Source organism: Cavenderia fasciculata (genome assembly GCF_000203815.1).
Source record: "Cavenderia fasciculata unplaced genomic scaffold Scf_Dfasci-G-b-285a01.f1-5, whole genome shotgun sequence".
In the NCBI taxonomy this organism is placed as follows: Eukaryota; Evosea; class Eumycetozoa; order Acytosteliales; family Cavenderiaceae; genus Cavenderia; species Cavenderia fasciculata.
The window spans coordinates 272,745-289,015 of record NW_004457708.1 but is presented as its reverse complement, the minus strand read 5'-3'; the positions used below and the strand labels follow the sequence as shown (position 1 = coordinate 289,015).

General features: G+C 32.7%; 8 protein-coding genes across 8 annotated transcripts; 4 read left to right on the top strand and 4 right to left on the bottom strand.

Moving 5' to 3' along the window:
* Nucleotides 1-287: 287 nt before the first annotated feature.
* Nucleotides 288-395, top strand: DFA_03798 (uncharacterized protein; the record flags this gene model as incomplete). The annotated part of the gene is made up of 1 exon (XM_004357072.1): nucleotides 288-395. One exon carries the CDS (start codon nucleotides 288-290, stop codon nucleotides 393-395), a length of 108 nt encoding a protein of 35 aa, XP_004357127.1.
* A 659-nt stretch (nucleotides 396-1,054) lies between these two features.
* On the top strand, nucleotides 1,055-2,661 carry DFA_03797 (uncharacterized protein; the record flags this gene model as incomplete). The annotated part of the gene is made up of 4 exons (XM_004357071.1): nucleotides 1,055-1,317; nucleotides 1,395-1,658; nucleotides 1,700-2,204; nucleotides 2,326-2,661. The coding sequence occupies 4 exons, from the start codon at nucleotides 1,055-1,057 to the stop codon at nucleotides 2,659-2,661; spliced, it is 1,368 nt and encodes a 455-aa protein (XP_004357126.1).
* A 291-nt stretch (nucleotides 2,662-2,952) lies between these two features.
* On the bottom strand, nucleotides 2,953-3,536 carry DFA_03796 (uncharacterized protein; the record flags this gene model as incomplete). Its single annotated transcript, XM_004357070.1, has 2 exons — nucleotides 2,953-3,143; nucleotides 3,245-3,536. The coding sequence occupies 2 exons, from the start codon at nucleotides 3,534-3,536 to the stop codon at nucleotides 2,953-2,955; spliced, it is 483 nt and encodes a 160-aa protein (XP_004357125.1).
* A 109-nt stretch (nucleotides 3,537-3,645) lies between these two features.
* Nucleotides 3,646-5,136, top strand: DFA_03795 (Sec13-like protein; the record flags this gene model as incomplete). Its single annotated transcript, XM_004357069.1, has 5 exons — nucleotides 3,646-3,735; nucleotides 3,931-4,198; nucleotides 4,320-4,451; nucleotides 4,657-4,910; nucleotides 4,984-5,136. 5 exons carry the CDS (start codon nucleotides 3,646-3,648, stop codon nucleotides 5,134-5,136), a joined length of 897 nt encoding a protein of 298 aa, XP_004357124.1.
* A 1,324-nt stretch (nucleotides 5,137-6,460) lies between these two features.
* Nucleotides 6,461-7,583, bottom strand: DFA_03794 (uncharacterized protein; the record flags this gene model as incomplete). Its single annotated transcript, XM_004357068.1, has 2 exons — nucleotides 6,461-6,576; nucleotides 7,544-7,583. The coding sequence occupies 2 exons, from the start codon at nucleotides 7,581-7,583 to the stop codon at nucleotides 6,461-6,463; spliced, it is 156 nt and encodes a 51-aa protein (XP_004357123.1).
* A 1,640-nt stretch (nucleotides 7,584-9,223) lies between these two features.
* Nucleotides 9,224-11,191, top strand: DFA_03793 (uncharacterized protein; the record flags this gene model as incomplete). The annotated part of the gene is made up of 1 exon (XM_004357067.1): nucleotides 9,224-11,191. One exon carries the CDS (start codon nucleotides 9,224-9,226, stop codon nucleotides 11,189-11,191), a length of 1,968 nt encoding a protein of 655 aa, XP_004357122.1.
* A 388-nt stretch (nucleotides 11,192-11,579) lies between these two features.
* On the bottom strand, nucleotides 11,580-12,758 carry DFA_03792 (uncharacterized protein; the record flags this gene model as incomplete). The annotated part of the gene is made up of 3 exons (XM_004357066.1): nucleotides 11,580-11,589; nucleotides 12,428-12,613; nucleotides 12,664-12,758. The coding sequence occupies 3 exons, from the start codon at nucleotides 12,756-12,758 to the stop codon at nucleotides 11,580-11,582; spliced, it is 291 nt and encodes a 96-aa protein (XP_004357121.1).
* A 113-nt stretch (nucleotides 12,759-12,871) lies between these two features.
* DFA_03791 (uncharacterized protein) lies at nucleotides 12,872-16,234 on the bottom strand (the record flags this gene model as incomplete). Its single annotated transcript, XM_004357065.1, has 10 exons — nucleotides 12,872-13,295; nucleotides 13,382-13,424; nucleotides 13,506-13,635; nucleotides 13,699-13,813; nucleotides 13,897-14,027; nucleotides 14,118-14,288; nucleotides 14,377-14,542; nucleotides 14,622-14,990; nucleotides 15,069-16,102; nucleotides 16,199-16,234. The coding sequence occupies 10 exons, from the start codon at nucleotides 16,232-16,234 to the stop codon at nucleotides 12,872-12,874; spliced, it is 2,619 nt and encodes an 872-aa protein (XP_004357120.1).
* Nucleotides 16,235-16,271: the final 37 nt, after the last annotated feature.

Genomic DNA, 16,271 nt, shown 5'->3' with positions numbered 1-16,271 from the left:
TTGGTGATGGTGATGGTGATGGTGATTATTATCGATCATTAAATATTAATATTAGATTTGATTTGAAGTTGAGTTTGTTACTAAATTCTCGCTGTATCTCTCTCTGAAAATGACACCAATATAAATTTGTGTAAATGATCGGGGGGGTGTAATAAATAGAATTTCCGTCAGCTGTATAATTTAAACGAATGATGATGGAAGTAGCCCTCAACAACAACAACAACAAGAGCCTTAGGCCAAGGGGGTTTGATGAATGAAAGGATAAATTTAATTGATTAAAAAATAAAATGGATGATTATTATTCGTCATCGATCGAGTTGTCAACAGGTTCTCCACACCCCACTCATCATACTGCTACCCATCTTTCATTGTTGGTGTCTACAACTTGCCTCTAAAGGGGGCAACAAACACTGCTGCTTGTTTAGAGTTCTAAAGATGTGTGTTACAATAAAATCAGGCTAGATTTTTTTTCGCGAGTTAAGGATTTTTTACTTTTGCAAAGACGAAAACCGTTGGAGCCACCTCGAAAACTATATCTATTGGCCCCGCTCCTTCAACCATGCATGGTGTCTGCGGTCAAATAACAAATAAAGCCGGCTGGCGGCGTTGAAAGTTTCAGACTCTTTGAAAGATGGGGATCACCCGAAAATACTATCTATCCGTACAATGCATTTTGCTATCATCATCAAACTCGTAAAGATTGATTTGATCCTAAAAACAACCCTATTAGAATAATAAGAGAATAAAATAAATATATAAGTTGACAATGAATGTGAATGAATATTGATTCTAAAAGTAAGTAGTATAAGTATGTATATATGCAGTGTGATGATTGATAGTAATAGATAGTGACAAACCAGAACCCGAGAGGAACAATATATGCGTTGTTTGTTGTGTGACAAAAAGTTGGTTGGACTTCCTCGAGGTTCGATTTTTCAAATTTCAAAAAAGACCGCCAAACACACAATCGATGATTTTTAGTGCGATTGATTTGAACAAGTACACTATTAATTTTGTCAAGTAGTAAAGTAAAGAGAGAAAGAGAGATATATATATGACAAACTTTAGTTTTCCACCATTACCAGTATCAGAGATACTTGGACCATTACAATTATTTGGTGTTCAGTTTACAGAGGATGATATCAATAAACCACAACCTGATAACATCAGAAAGGCATACGAAAGAATATTGACCACTCTAACTGGATACAGAAAAGAGGATAACCAACAACAGTTTAAATTCTCTGCTGTCAAGCTACTCACTAATCCTGAAATGCATGATGAATCAACTCTTGAAATTACCTTTATTAGATTATTGTATGTAGTATTGTCAATATATTTAGTTAGATATACTCATACTCACCAATATATCGATATATATATATGTATTATAGTACAAAGTTTATTAGAGCCATTGGAATACATGATTTTGGAGCAAAGGATATATACACACCACAACCAGCACGTGTCAAGAGGATTCTAAGTGGTGTCATCAATTTGGCAGTATTCAGAGAATACAAGATACCAAAGTACCAAGAACTATTAAAGAGAAGTGAAGATATTAGAAGTGAACGTGACCAAATCTATCAAGAAACTGAAGCTCTCAAAATTCAATTGGATAATCTTAGGTATGCATATGCTACATACTTTGCTTGCTTGTAAATATTAATTTATTATTTATTTGTTTGTTTGTTTGTAGACATGAAAAAGAAGAAAGAGATAGAATTGAAAATGAATTAAATGGTGATGTACATACACTACAGACACAATTGGATATACTTAACAAGACACAGGCGGAATTGAACCAAGTGTGTAATGAGTTGAAAGAGAATGCCGAAGAGTTGGGTCACAAGATTGAAGATCAGAAATTCAATATATCTGCGCTCAACCAAGAGATTGGTAGAGTGGAAACACTGATTGTTAGATCACCAGACAGAATGAAACGAGTCATTGAAGACATGGAGACAACATTGGCCGCTGAAAAGGAAAGTCTCAGCAACATGGAATCAATCAATGGAAAGACACAACTCACTCTAGCAACAGTCGACAATATCCTAAAAGATGTTAGAAAGACATCGAATCTCATCACCAAATCAGAGAGTGAAAATGCTCAATTTAAACAAGTCAAACATACTGGAAAAGATACTCAAAAAAAGATATCAGATCAACAAAAATTATTAAGAGAATTGGAATCAAAAATTATGGTAAGCAAAAAGAAGAAGTTGATTTATATTATATTTATTATTGTTTATTTATTTATTTATCTTTCTTTCTTTCTTTCTTTTATTTATTATTCTATTTATTTATTTATTTATTTATTTATAGTTGACAGAAAAAAAGATTATAAATGAAAATGAAACAATGGCAAGTGCACAAGAAAGATTTAAAAAGTATAAGGAACAATGCCAAACATCGATTACAGAGGCAGAGAATGAAAACAAAACATTGCGTAAAGAAATGGGAGAGAATGAAGAGAAATGTATAGAGATTAGTCGTGCCATCCTTGAAATTCAAACAAAGTTGGAAGATGATATTCGTGTCAATGCAGAGATTAAGAGAACTCTTATACAAAGACATAATTCATTGGTTCATTGTATACAAAGTTTTCATCAAGATCTTTTAAATACTTTATCATCTCCTATTCAACCATCTACCAAATAACACATCAATACATGTGTTTTACAAGAATATTAATATTAATCTTGTTTTGTATAAATTCCTTTTCTGGAACAGATACTAGCGAGCTAGTTTGTAAATTGGAAATATATTAAAGTTATCATTTCCATCCACTATAATAGTAGTAGTAGTAGTAATTCCATTATTCCCCTAATCAACAAATAAATAAATCCATTATTTAATAATAACCAATTAATTATTATTACTTTGTTTGTGTTGTTTTGGTTTATTATTAAAAAAATATATATGTATCTGTGTATGTTCCATTTCGATTGTTTAAATCTTTCCAAGTCTCTTCTTTAATGATCTCAATTTTCTTCTTAATTTTCTTCTCTTGTGATTCTTCATCATAATCTCTCTCTTTTTCATGATACTCGACATTTGCAATGGGACAGCTGTCTTGTTGCTATTTCTATTTTTAATAATGTTTACATTGTTGATTTCATCTTCATTGATGATACTGTTATCTATAGATAAATATAAAACAAACACACAACAATTAGTTATTGTAGATCGCGGTCGCGGTCATGTTCATGTTCATCTATTTATCTTGTCTCGCTCGACTTACTAGTTGGTTCTTCAATTTCGATGATATTGTTATTATTATTAATATTTAATGGTTCAATGTTAAAGTTGAATGATAAAGTATTTGACTTTGATTGATTGAACAAGTGTTGTTTAAGTGTTTGTGTCAATGCAGATGTATTGTAAGTGTTGTAGTTGTAGTTGATCTTATTATTGAAAATGATACCAGATGAAGAGGATGATGAAAATGCTGCTGCTGTTGATGATGTAGATGAAGCAATTGATCTAATAGCTTGTCTATTGACCAAACATAATGATTGTCTAAATGCAAACATTCTTCTTCTTTTGATATTAGTGTATATGCAATATACTCTTCAACCTTCGTTCAAAACAGAGAGACAAGCAGACGATCATTGTTAATAAAAAAAAAATTCAAAAAAAATCATGTTTGGTCTGTCACCCCATTTTGAGTGTGAAGTGAGTGAAACTACAGAGATAGATAAGTACTTAAAGATTGCTCAAAAATACGAGATTGTTTATACACATATATATACAAACACATACATACATATATATATTTATTATAGTTTATTTATAAAGAGAGGGGAGGTTTGTTTTGATATAGAAAAGGGGTGTAGGATATATAGAACCATGGTAAGTTTTATGAACAAACTATACTCAAACACTCTGATACAGTCATAGCTAATCATAATCATTGTTATTTTGTAGAGAGTATTTCATAGATTTTCAACATCACATGATGATTTGATTCATGATGTATCGTATGACTTTTATGGAAAGAGATTAGCAACGTGCTCGAGTGATCAAAAGATCAAGGTATGGGATATGAACGATAGTGGAAAATGGGAGTTGTCTGCAGAATGGAAAGCTCACTCTGGCTCTGTTTGGAAGGTAGCTTGGACACACCCTGAATTTGGTCAAGTATTGGCTTCTTGTTCATTTGATAGAACTGTTTGTATATGGGAAGAAGGTGAAGGTTAGTATATGAAAGAGAGAGAGAGAGAGAGAGAGAGAGAGAGAGAGATTTAACCCAATGGTGTGTTATAATCTACCTATATTGTATATTTACTCTTTCTACTTTTCATTTTCATATCTAGATGAAAAAGGACAAAAGAAATGGAATCTTAAAGCAACATTGGTAGATAGTAGAGACTCTGTAACAGATATAAAGTTTTCACCTAAATCGTTTGGATTGAGATTGGCAACGAGTTCATGTGATGGACTGGTACGTATATATGAAGCGATGGATTTTATGAACCTTTCACAATGGTCACTGTTGGAGGACTTTGAATGCCAAAAGAGCATTCACAACTCTATATCATGGTGTCCAAGCTCTTTTGAGAAGCAAATGATTGTCGTTGGCAATAGCGACGCACATATTAAAGTTTGGGAATGCAACGAGGCAAATCGTTTCCTGGACACCTGTAAATTTAGTTTCAAGTGGCCATCATCATCATCATGGTCACCATCATACTGGCTCTACCTCTTCTTCTTCCATGTCTTCCGATCCATCTGAATCACCAAAGACGATTCACGACGTTTCGTGGGCTCCCAATATGGGACGTTCCTATCATCTCATTGCCGCTGCATCCAAAGATCACAATGTTAGAATTTGGAAAGTATCAAACAATGAGAAATCAAAAATGGAAATTAAAGAAGTTTTATGTAATCCACTTCATAAAGCAGAGGTATGAAATCTCAATATAATATATAAAGTAATATATAATATCTCTCTAACATTTCATTTATTTAATTAATTAGGTATGGAGAGTTGAATGGAATATTACAGGAACTATATTAGCAAGTTCAGGTGATGATGGTAATGTTTTTTTGTGGAAATGTAATAATAATGGAGAATGGAAATTATTATCATCGATTAGTGGTGAAGAGGAAACTGACCCTTTGATGAAATAAACACAAAGAAAACGACAAACTATAGTAGGACTCGATTAATTAATTAAATTATAATTATGTTACCACCTCTTTAAAGTTGGTTTGGTGTAACCATTGTTGGTTTGAGCCCTTAGAAGAAGGGCAGAGCATGTTGCGATGAAATGAATATCTGTTGTTTGGTTATATCCAAAAATAATTTGTTTTGTTCACTCACATCAGATGACAAGCTCGAAAACGGGAAGTGAAGTGTACGATTGATCAAAGCGGGAATCAATGATGGTGGCTAACGCACTCTTTTGTCATAGAGTAGGGGTAGTCCCTCGTTTGGCGATGGGTTGTTGACTTGTTCTGTCTTCGGCTAAAAAATCCCAAAAAGAATTGTGTTTTTTACAAAAGAAATTTAAAAAAATTGTGCAAATATCTGAGACGGTCGCTGTTGTTTTCCCTTTTTCTTCTTACCTGTTTGACTTTGTTTCGTGGTGGCAAATGGGTAGGTGGGTTTGGGAAATAAGAACAACAACAAAAAGACACCTCTTGCTTTTTCGTGCGCGATGGAAATTTCGCATGTTCCATGTACCCCCCTCCATGCAATTACGATTGCGAATGGGTGTTCTTTCTTTTACAATTTTTTGAGAATAGCCCTACATCTCCTTCAAAGACGTGCTGTTTTTTTTTTTGTTTTAAAATTTCTTGATCTTTCAAACGAGACCTGCGATTCCAATTGCAATTCAAATTCAACTTCGTGTCCGTCCCTCCCTTTTTTTTTTCATCATCATTCTTACACATTCAACAACAAGACCGAGAAAGAAAAGTCTTTCACACCAAACATACAGATAGATAATAACAAAAAGAGATAATAATAATAATAATAATAATTTATTTTCTAGTCTCTGATCATCAACTTTTTTTTTTTTTTTTTGACAAAACATATTTCTTGCTTTGCTATCCTATCCTTCTTTCTTCTTTGTTATAACAATCTAATCTATAGATTTATCTATCTACCATCCAACAACTTACCCAAATATATTCTATTTATATTTATTTATTTATATTATTATTATTCACATACAGAGAGAAAGAGTCAAGATCTTCTGCACATTCCTCGAACCACATCCTTCCACCTCCATCTTTTTCACAATATATACCTACCTACCATATATACAACATATAGCAGCAGAGTATACACAAATTTAATTATACATATATTTTTCAATCGCGACCACCTAGGGATTTTTCAATTGTAAGTAATCACTGATTGATTTTTATTGATCAAAAATACCATGTTCTTGTCATCCCCATCAACAACAACAACAAACAAAACAACGGTTCATCTCATTTCATCTAATCAATTCAAGTTTCCAATCAATCGATTATGGACATATGATCTTGTCGTGGTCATCTTGATCATGGCATGGCAAGAGACTGTTGCCAACAGACCATCATCATCATCACCACCACGACCTTTTTATTTTTTATTGTTTATTATTATAATAAAACCACAAAAAGATCCAAATTCAAATCCATCCATGAATATTGTGATGTGACTGTCAGTTCATTTAGATGATGATAGTACAATAGTAGTAGTAGTAAAAAACCAACCAAACAAATTGATGTTGATTGATAAATGATGATGATGATGATGATGATGAAAAAAAGTGAGAGGTGTTGATATTATATTATATCAACCATCATCATAAATTCATGATATTATTACTACTACTACTTGCAAATAGATGTGAATTGATCATCGACAATAATCCCCCCACCGCCGCTTCCACTTTGCCATCTTTCATTTCCACACTTTCTCTTTTTGGCATGCAAGCAACAAACAAACAAACAACCCTAAAATATATTAATTAATATATTTTAAACAACACCAAAACACACCACCATATATATAATAATAATAATATATTATATAATTTATAACAACAAAAACATAGCAGTTCCAAACTAAACTAAACTGCTTGGAAAAAAAAAAAAAGTGTTTGAATGGCAGACAGACGGACGGGTATCAAACACATTAATACCCACCCATTCATCCATATGGTAATGATGATGTTTTTGTTGACCTTCCTTTTTCTTCACAAATTTAATTTTGATCATACACACATGAAACATCGAATCGAATCGATCCCTTGGGTGTGAAAAATCTGTATTCTCCATTCCCTTTCCTCATCACCCACTTTTCTAGCATCACTCACCCCACCCACCACCCGCCAAACCCCAGTTGCTAATGCTGCCAACAGTCTACTATTACCACATGATAGTGATTTCCAATTGTAAATGCTACCCCCCCACCCCCACCCTTTGAAACAAAATTTTAAAAGTGGGTGTGGCCCAGCTACACCTCACCAGTTTTTCTTAAAAAGCTCAACCATGATTGATCCACCCACCCTACCATCAATCAAACAACAAACATACATACATATATCAATATTGTATTTTCCATCTATCCATTCATTCATTTATTTATTCATCCCCATCCGCCGACTTTGCATGAATCGTCGTTGTTTTTGTCGCTCGAGCGGTAGTCGACAAAGAGAGAGAGGGAGAGGGAGAGAGAGGATTGGGTTGTTGGTGGGTGGGTAGGTAGTGCTACTACTACTACTACTATTCAACTGCTAAAACATGCTAAATTGTTTTGAAACTAGCAGTTTCCTTCTCATCTCTCCCACCACCTTTTTTCTGGGTGGTAAAAAGGTGGAAGTGGTAGTCGACTATTTATCATCTATCACACTTCCAGTCAACTCAGATATAGATATACATGAATTGGATTTGGTTGACTGCTTGCTTGGTGATTGATTTAAAAAAATAGGAGGAGGAGGATGATGATGACTAGTCAAGTCATGTAATAATAATAAGCTACCAAGATAGGCGGAGCAAAGAAGAACAAGTAAATGGAGGGGCATTTCATTTTCATTTACCGCCATCCCCTACCCTACCCTGTTTGATATGGATATCCATGTATTTATGTGTGACACCCTTCCGTTCCCAACCCTACCTACCTACCTACCTACCTACCTCTCATTAGTTCAAGTCATCATCAACTACTAGTACTACTACTACTACTACTACTATATGCAATAATATTTAAACCTCTACACCCAAACAAATGGTCTAATTAATTTATCTCCTACAACGCAACCATCATCTTCATCATTCTTTAGTAAATCCTGTGAAACTTTTTTAAAAAAGCCGTATTTTTAGAGACATCATCAGCATCAGCATCACTTACCCTCCCTGGTACAGTCAAGTTAACCGATCAGCATTTTTGGTTTACAAAAAAAAAAGGTAAGTTCAAAAGGAACCGAAAATCAGGACAATCATTAATAATCAAATAATAATAATAATAATATATAATAATAATTATTATACTTCTCCTACTTCTCTTCTCCTCTTGCAACAATAATATATATATGATTTAAAAACTCTACATATCTTGCTGTAATTCTCGACTCCTACTTTTATTTCTTCCTCCTCAGGCCAAAATAATTTAAATTCTTTATACTAACAGACCCAAGAAACTTTCTTTTTTTTCCAAAAATTCTAGGTTCCCCCAAATTACTCTAATATTATTATTATTACTACTATAATTTATTTATTTATTTATTTATTTAATTATATATTATAATATATTTTATATTATTATTGTTTGTGGCCAACTCATATATATAACTACCTTATAATTCTACTTATAATATTATTCTTTAGGCAATCAAAAGTAATAGTTTTGATAACTGCTACTATCTCTGTTATAATTATATATCCCCAAATATTTATTTATTATTATCAATTGTCCTGTCCTCATCCTTATTTTGAGAAAAAGAAATAAGAAGAGCTCTCATCTATTTTTCTATTTTTCTACTTTTTTTTTTAATTGATTGATCCAATTATCCCTATAAAATATAATACAGATCCCAATTATTACCTATTATTTATTACCTACCTTTTATATATATAATATTACTAGTACTATTATTATAATATTATCTTCATTGTGTGTGAATTATTATTATTATATTATTATTATTATAAAATTATAAAATTATTATTATCAATCTATTTCTAAAAATATACTACTATTACTATTACTATCTACTTTTAAATGACAACTATTCTCAAAGGATACTATTTAAAGGTAACGCTCGAGAATAGAATCGTCAAGCATAATGGACGCAAAGTCTATTTATCGATTGTCGAACATGGCAATGGCATACCCGACAATGCTCTCATTCTCAAAATCAACGCCACCTGTGCCAAATTTTCAGTGTGTCTGAGCATCCGTTCGCAATGTGGCTGGAAGGAACTTGACCAAAACGAAAGCGGAGAGTTGACATTTGATCTAAAGGTAGAGGTGACCGGAAAGTCCCAAAGAGCGCCCCTCTTCCCACTCGTCTTCCAACTCTGTGAAAAGAACCACGACCAAGTGTCTCTCATCTCCAAGTCGGTCATCCCCGTCAAGGCCATCACCAAGATCCCCAAGAAATCGTTGCGCGCTGAGCTTGTGCCATTGGGCGAGCAGCCCACCAAGCCTCCCCAAACCTACCCCGCCAACGGCTCGGGATCCGGGTCGCCAGAACCCGAGGAAGTCGAGCAAAACGACTTGGTCATGGAAGATGATGAAGAGGAAGAAACCGACTCTGCTTCATCCTCTGATTCGTCCTCTCCAAGATTACAATCTTCCTCTGCCAACAAACAATTGCTGGTGGCTAGTCCCCCCGCCGGCTCGCTGTCCACCTCTATCACTGGTCTAGTGTCATCCTTCCATATTGGCCAGTCCCCATCATCATCCACTTCGGTTTCTCCAAGCAACTCATCCACATCGTTGGTCCTCCCACCACTTTCATTAAATAATAGTAACGGTAATACTAGTAACACTGCTAGCAGTGCCAATAGTAGCAACAACTCGTCGCCATCTGCTTTGAAAAAGAGTAAGAGTTGTGCACCCAATCAATCTACCGGCCCCAAACTATCCATTTCCACATCATCTAATGGTCTCTTGACCGCTGCAGCTACATCAGCAGCTGAACCACAAGTGGAACGACCATCATCTGCTGGAATTCCAACCAACCCACCATCACGTGCTATTAGCAAATCAAATAATGAATCATCGGCATCACAGCCGGTTCATGCACACGAAGACTCCTTGGCATTTTTATCTGCCTTGGCTGCAATGAAGTCCTCATCTTCACCAACCCCCTCTTCTCCCACAACAACAACCCCAAACACATCGGCCTCTTCATCTCCCACCCCTTCCTCATTGTCTTCTATTCTCTGTCAACCAAACGAGAATGACAATGAGCTTTTACCAACCCCTCCTTCTCCTTCAAGCCAACAACAAATACAAAGAAGATCATTATCACCAAACAAAAAACAACCAATAACCCTAACCCAATCCAATAACAATACCAATAATACTATTTCAAATATATCAACATCCATTAATCATTTTTATTCCCAACATGTTTTCCCACCTTCTCCTCAACAACAACACCAATTACAACAACAACAACAACAACAAAAATTAAAGATCCAGTTACAACAACAACAACAATCGTCACCCATTTCATCACCAACTCAAACCACCAACTTTTCCCCAAGATCTTGTACATTTAATACCATCAACAACATTAACAACAATAATAACAATAATAACAATAACAATAGTATTTATAAAATGATTTCCCCACAACAACCATCATTGACATCTGTACCACCTACAATCAAACCATCTCCATTGGTTTTAAGTGTTCCAACCAACACTTTAATTGTTCCAACAGTTGCAATGAATAATAATAACAGCAGCAGCAGCAGTGCATATAATACTCCTAAAATGGCTTCATTGGCACCATTATTTGGTACCAATCTTTTAACAATGAATCATCACAATAACAACAACAACCATCATCATCATAACCATCATCTTAACCATTTCCAACATCATCATCATCCTCATCACAACTCGTCACAACTACAAAATTTGATGAACCCAATTGGCAATGGGACATGTAGTAGTGAACAATTCAACTTGTTTAGTCATAACAACAAACGCAAGTTGGAAGACGAGATGTAATATAGATAGATAAAAAGATGTACGATAGAATATAATATAATTAATAATATAATAATAGTATCATAATATAATATAATAGTATAGAATATAGAGTAGAAATATAATATAATATAATAGTATAATAATAATAATATAATAATATAATAATATAATAATATTGAATATTTTGAAAATTGAAATAGAATATCAATCCAATCTAATCCATTGAATAAACGAATGAATGAATGTGCCGAATGGGTGATCAAAGATACGCTTCGCTAATCTTGATGAATACCTGATATAATAGAGATTCTTTTGTCCATTGAAGGTGTCAATGAATAGGTTTGTATGTACTGTAAAGAATGAAAAATAGAAGGAGAAGAGATAGAAAGGGAGGATGAATGAATAATTAAGAAAGACTAAATTAATAATTATTCTTTTATAAAGTGTTTCTTTTTCTAATTTTTAAAACATACAAATTGATCAACGTTTTTTTTGTGAAACGAACCGGAAAATTCTATTCATGTTTATTATTAGATTATTTGTTGTGTAACAAAAAAAAAAAAAAATAATAGTTATACTTGTAAAAAAGATATATGCTGATGATAGGTAGGATTTTTCAAAAAGTTGTAGGTTGAGGTTTAGGTAGTTCAGGGGGTCGTAGGTCCCTAACCTACCTATGGGCAAAGCCTGATTGTAGATAGTGTGTGTATATATATATATATTAAAAGTGAAATAAAAGATAACTTGTTGATTGCTACTAGTGCTCAAATGAGTGTATTTATAGTTTTTGGACTTCAATTATTAGTCAAAAAATCAAGACAAAATCCAAAAGTCATACTATTTCCATATATAGTGACTGATACTACTGGTTTTATCATTTTATATTTTAACGTCTGAAAATGTAGTTTGTGGTTCATAGTCATCATCATAATATTTCCATATATAGTGACTGTTACTACCTGTTTTTAACGTCTGAAAAGGTAGTGTGTGATTCATACCTTTTATAGCTTTTGTGGTTTCTAATCTCCAATTTTTATGATTTTTTTGTTATTTTTCTACATATACAAATAAATTTATTTATTTATTTGATTTTGGTGTAATATTCATCTTTTTTGGTTGTTGTTGTTGAATTGGAATAACAATGAGTGAGACATTAACTTTAGTCTTGAGGTGTTGGGTTGTGTATTAGCCAAACCATTGGTAATGAATGGTGATTGTGCATAGCCAAGACCTGTTGATGGACAACTTTAATACTTGCACATGTTATTATCAACACCAATTGCCCAAACTAAATATATAGTTTTGTAGACGACTCGATTATCCATACAGGTAGTAGCCAAAAATGGATCACCAAGACATGTTTGTATTTGTTGTTGGAAACTGTCAGGGTCCAATTTTTTAATGAGTTGTAGATTTATTTGCCACATTTCAGTACCGATTCTACCAAAGTTTGAATAAATATTTATATTTTTTTATTTCTTTTAATTTACTTACTATTTTGTCTATTATTGATTAACAAAATCAAATTAATCATTTTCACAACTATGAAAATCTTGTTTAAAATTTGCAATACACGTCCTGCCATTGTTGCAGAGTGAAGAAAATAAATTAGTTTATTTTAAAAAGAATTAATAGTATTTGATGTTTTCAATAGTTTATTTATTAAATGTGTTATTATATATTATTTCAAGTAGTTTATTATTCATTTTGAGCAGCTGACAAGGTTAAAAACACTTCTTCTAGGGATGATTGACTTACACCCCATTCTCTGATACCCAACTTTTGTTTGTTTTGTGAAATCAAATCAAAAATGATGGAAATATCACATTCTCTTGGAATGAGAAACGTGAGAGTCTCGTTCATGGATTCTTCTTGAGTGGCATCTGGGAAGGTTTGGTTGACCATTTGGATAAGAGAATCTTTGAAATGTTCAGATTCGGGGACAATGTCCAATCTGAAACCCTTGCCATAACGATTTTTCAAGTAGATTGGCGATCCAACACATTGGAGTTGTCCATTGGCGACAATAGCAATCTTTGAGCATAATGCATCTGCTTCTTCCATGTTATGAGTTGTAATAAGAACAGTCTTGTCTTGTTTAATACTTTCAATAATATCCCAACTTTAAAAAAAAAAAAAAAAAAAATTAAGAGAGAGAAAAAAAGATAATAAACCCAAGGCCTCAATGGCAATAGGTGCGTAACTTACATGTCTCGTCTACTGCCCGGATCCAAACCCGTCGTTGGCTCATCTTCGGATGTGTAGTTTAATATAGATTAGTTGGAATATTAGTTAATTGAACATTTTCTTATCACTGGACATTGTTACATACCTAAAAGTACCAATTTGTTATCTCCAAGAATGGAAATGGAAATACTAACACGTCTCTTCATACCACCACTTAGTTGTGTAATTCTCTTATTCTTTTCATCCAACAATTTAACCTTGGAAAGAATTTTATCCTAAAAAAAATATATTTTTGGTAAATATTAATTTAAAGATTTTTTTTTTTTTTTAAAACATACAATATTTTGTTCTCTTTCATATGAAGTATTATATAATCCCTTTAACTTTGAATAGAATTTTAAATGTTGATAAATAGTTAGATCTTCATAAAGAATATCATGTTGTGGACAAAATCTATAGAAAGAAAAAAAAAAAAAAAAAAAAAAAAAGTGTCAAACCAAGTTATAAAACCTTCCTTTTTATCTTTTTTTACAAACCCTAAAAATTGATAAATTGTATCCATTTGATCCAAAATATTGTAACCATTAATATAGATATTACCAGATGTTGGGGCGTACATGCCACCAATGATATGAATAAAAGTAGTTTTCCCAGCACCATTTGGACCCTTTGAGTTTGTTTAAAAAAAATAATTAATTAATTCATTAATAAATAATAATAATATATAAATGTTTTTTGTATTTAATGTTATACATACTAAAAGTCCTAAAATTTCACCTTCCTTGGATGTTAGACAAAAGTTTACAAGTGCCTCTTTGACGACAGAACCAGTCTTGTAAGTCTTTTTTACATTAATTGCCTTTAAGAGATAATTGTTTGAAGAATTTGCATTTTCTCTTTCAACTCTACAATCTTTATCTTCTTCAATCTAAAAATAAAAATAAAAAAATTATATTAGTTTAATCTAATTAAACTTTCTTGTTTGTTATTCTATTGTTTTTTGTTTTTTTACATACAATATCATGAACATTAATACTATGTGATTTATGAATTAAAGATGTCTTTTCTTCATGGCTAGTTGATCCAGTATTTCTACCCTTGATCCAATCTCTCAAATCATGAATTGGATAGAATGGAGAATATGCATTACCAAATTGTTTTGGAATTACATTATTACAATAACTAAAAGAAAAAAAAGAAAAAGAATAAATAAATTAATAAATATTTTTTTTGTTTTTTTTTTTTATATTTTATACTTTACATTCCCAAAATATAAAAGATAATAGTTTCTAAAAAGAGAGCGATAATGACTTGACTAAATTGAGATGATGGATCAGAGAGACTGATAACCTCGTTAAACTCTGAGTACCCATTTCCATTCAAATAGAGGAAGATTTGGGAAAGACCATGACAAAAGGCAAATGGTGGATAAAAGAGGAATGGAATGGGAGCTGGTTTACCTGAAAACACAAAAATATCAATCACAGTACCAATGGTTGGTGTAATGATGACCAATAGATATGATAGAATCGATGATGTCTTTGCCTTCCAAAAGAATGAAGAGAATAAAAATGCCATTGAAATTAATGCTAATCCATACATGAATGATAATAATAAGAATTTTCCTCCTCTAAATTAAAAATTAAAAAAGTTAATATTTCTATTCTTTCTTTTCTTTTCTATTCTTTTCTATTTTTCTATTATTTACTGTTGAGCAAAGAAATCAATTTGAGAAGCAAAACCCATGATTGAAAGGATTGCCATAATGATTAGATAAAGGAAAACGTAAAAGAGTTGATTTGCAAAAGTGTAGACTGAATTTTTGAGACCCATCATTGCCATGACTTGGAAGAGTTTTTGTTCCTTTTCAAAGACCAAGTTGTGAACGAAAACTGGAAAGATAAAGGTAAACATACTTGGAATCATAAAGGCAGACATCAAATCGACCACAATCATAATGTTGATGGTGGTTTGAACTTGGAAAGCCGAGTTATAGGTATCGATGAAATAGTCGTAACCACCGACCATTTTCAAGACGGCATTGGTAACATAGTTGATGTATTGCCAAGAGTTGTCGGCTCCATACATGAATACTTGCGAGTAGTATCTCGACGCTTGAAGAGGGACTGCATAGTTTTCAAGAGTGTATGACAATGAAGTATTGGTGGCAGTACTTTGAAATGCATCAAACAAGAGTGTTGCAGCTGGTGGTGCAATCGAGAGATTGTAACGATACTGGTCATTGGCAACATCCCAATTGGCTGCAAATTGGGCTACAACATCTTGATCGACGGTTGCCTGGTTCGATGGATCAATCTCTTTCCAAAATGGGAACATCCAAGTGATATAAGTACCATTGTCGGCATAGAGTGTGGTAGTCTGGTATGGGAAATAAGTGAGTAGTCCAGAGGTTGGATAGTACTGTGTGTCATTAGTGAATGTGGAAACCGGTTGACCGTTTGTTGGATTAGTAAACCATAAATAGTTGGGCATGATTTGAGTAATATTGTATTGATTATTAAACCATATTTGATATTGATTTGATGATGATTGACTATTATCATTACTATCACTACTACTACCACCATTATTATTATTATTATTATTATTGTTATTATTTTCTTGAGCACTTTTCAACATTGAATTCATAACAATCAATACCAACATGCATAATACAGGTAACAAAATTTGAAATATATTTGTTTTAATCTGTCTTAGTTGTAGTATACTACTACGGTACAACTAATAGAAATAATAATAATAAATAAATAGATAGATATTAATAATACACACATCTATATATATATATATATATCAAACAATCTTATAAGCACATACCAATGCACTAACTTGACCAATTAGTGTAACTGCCATGATGATGATGATTGTTTGTTTACTCTTTCTTTTCTTT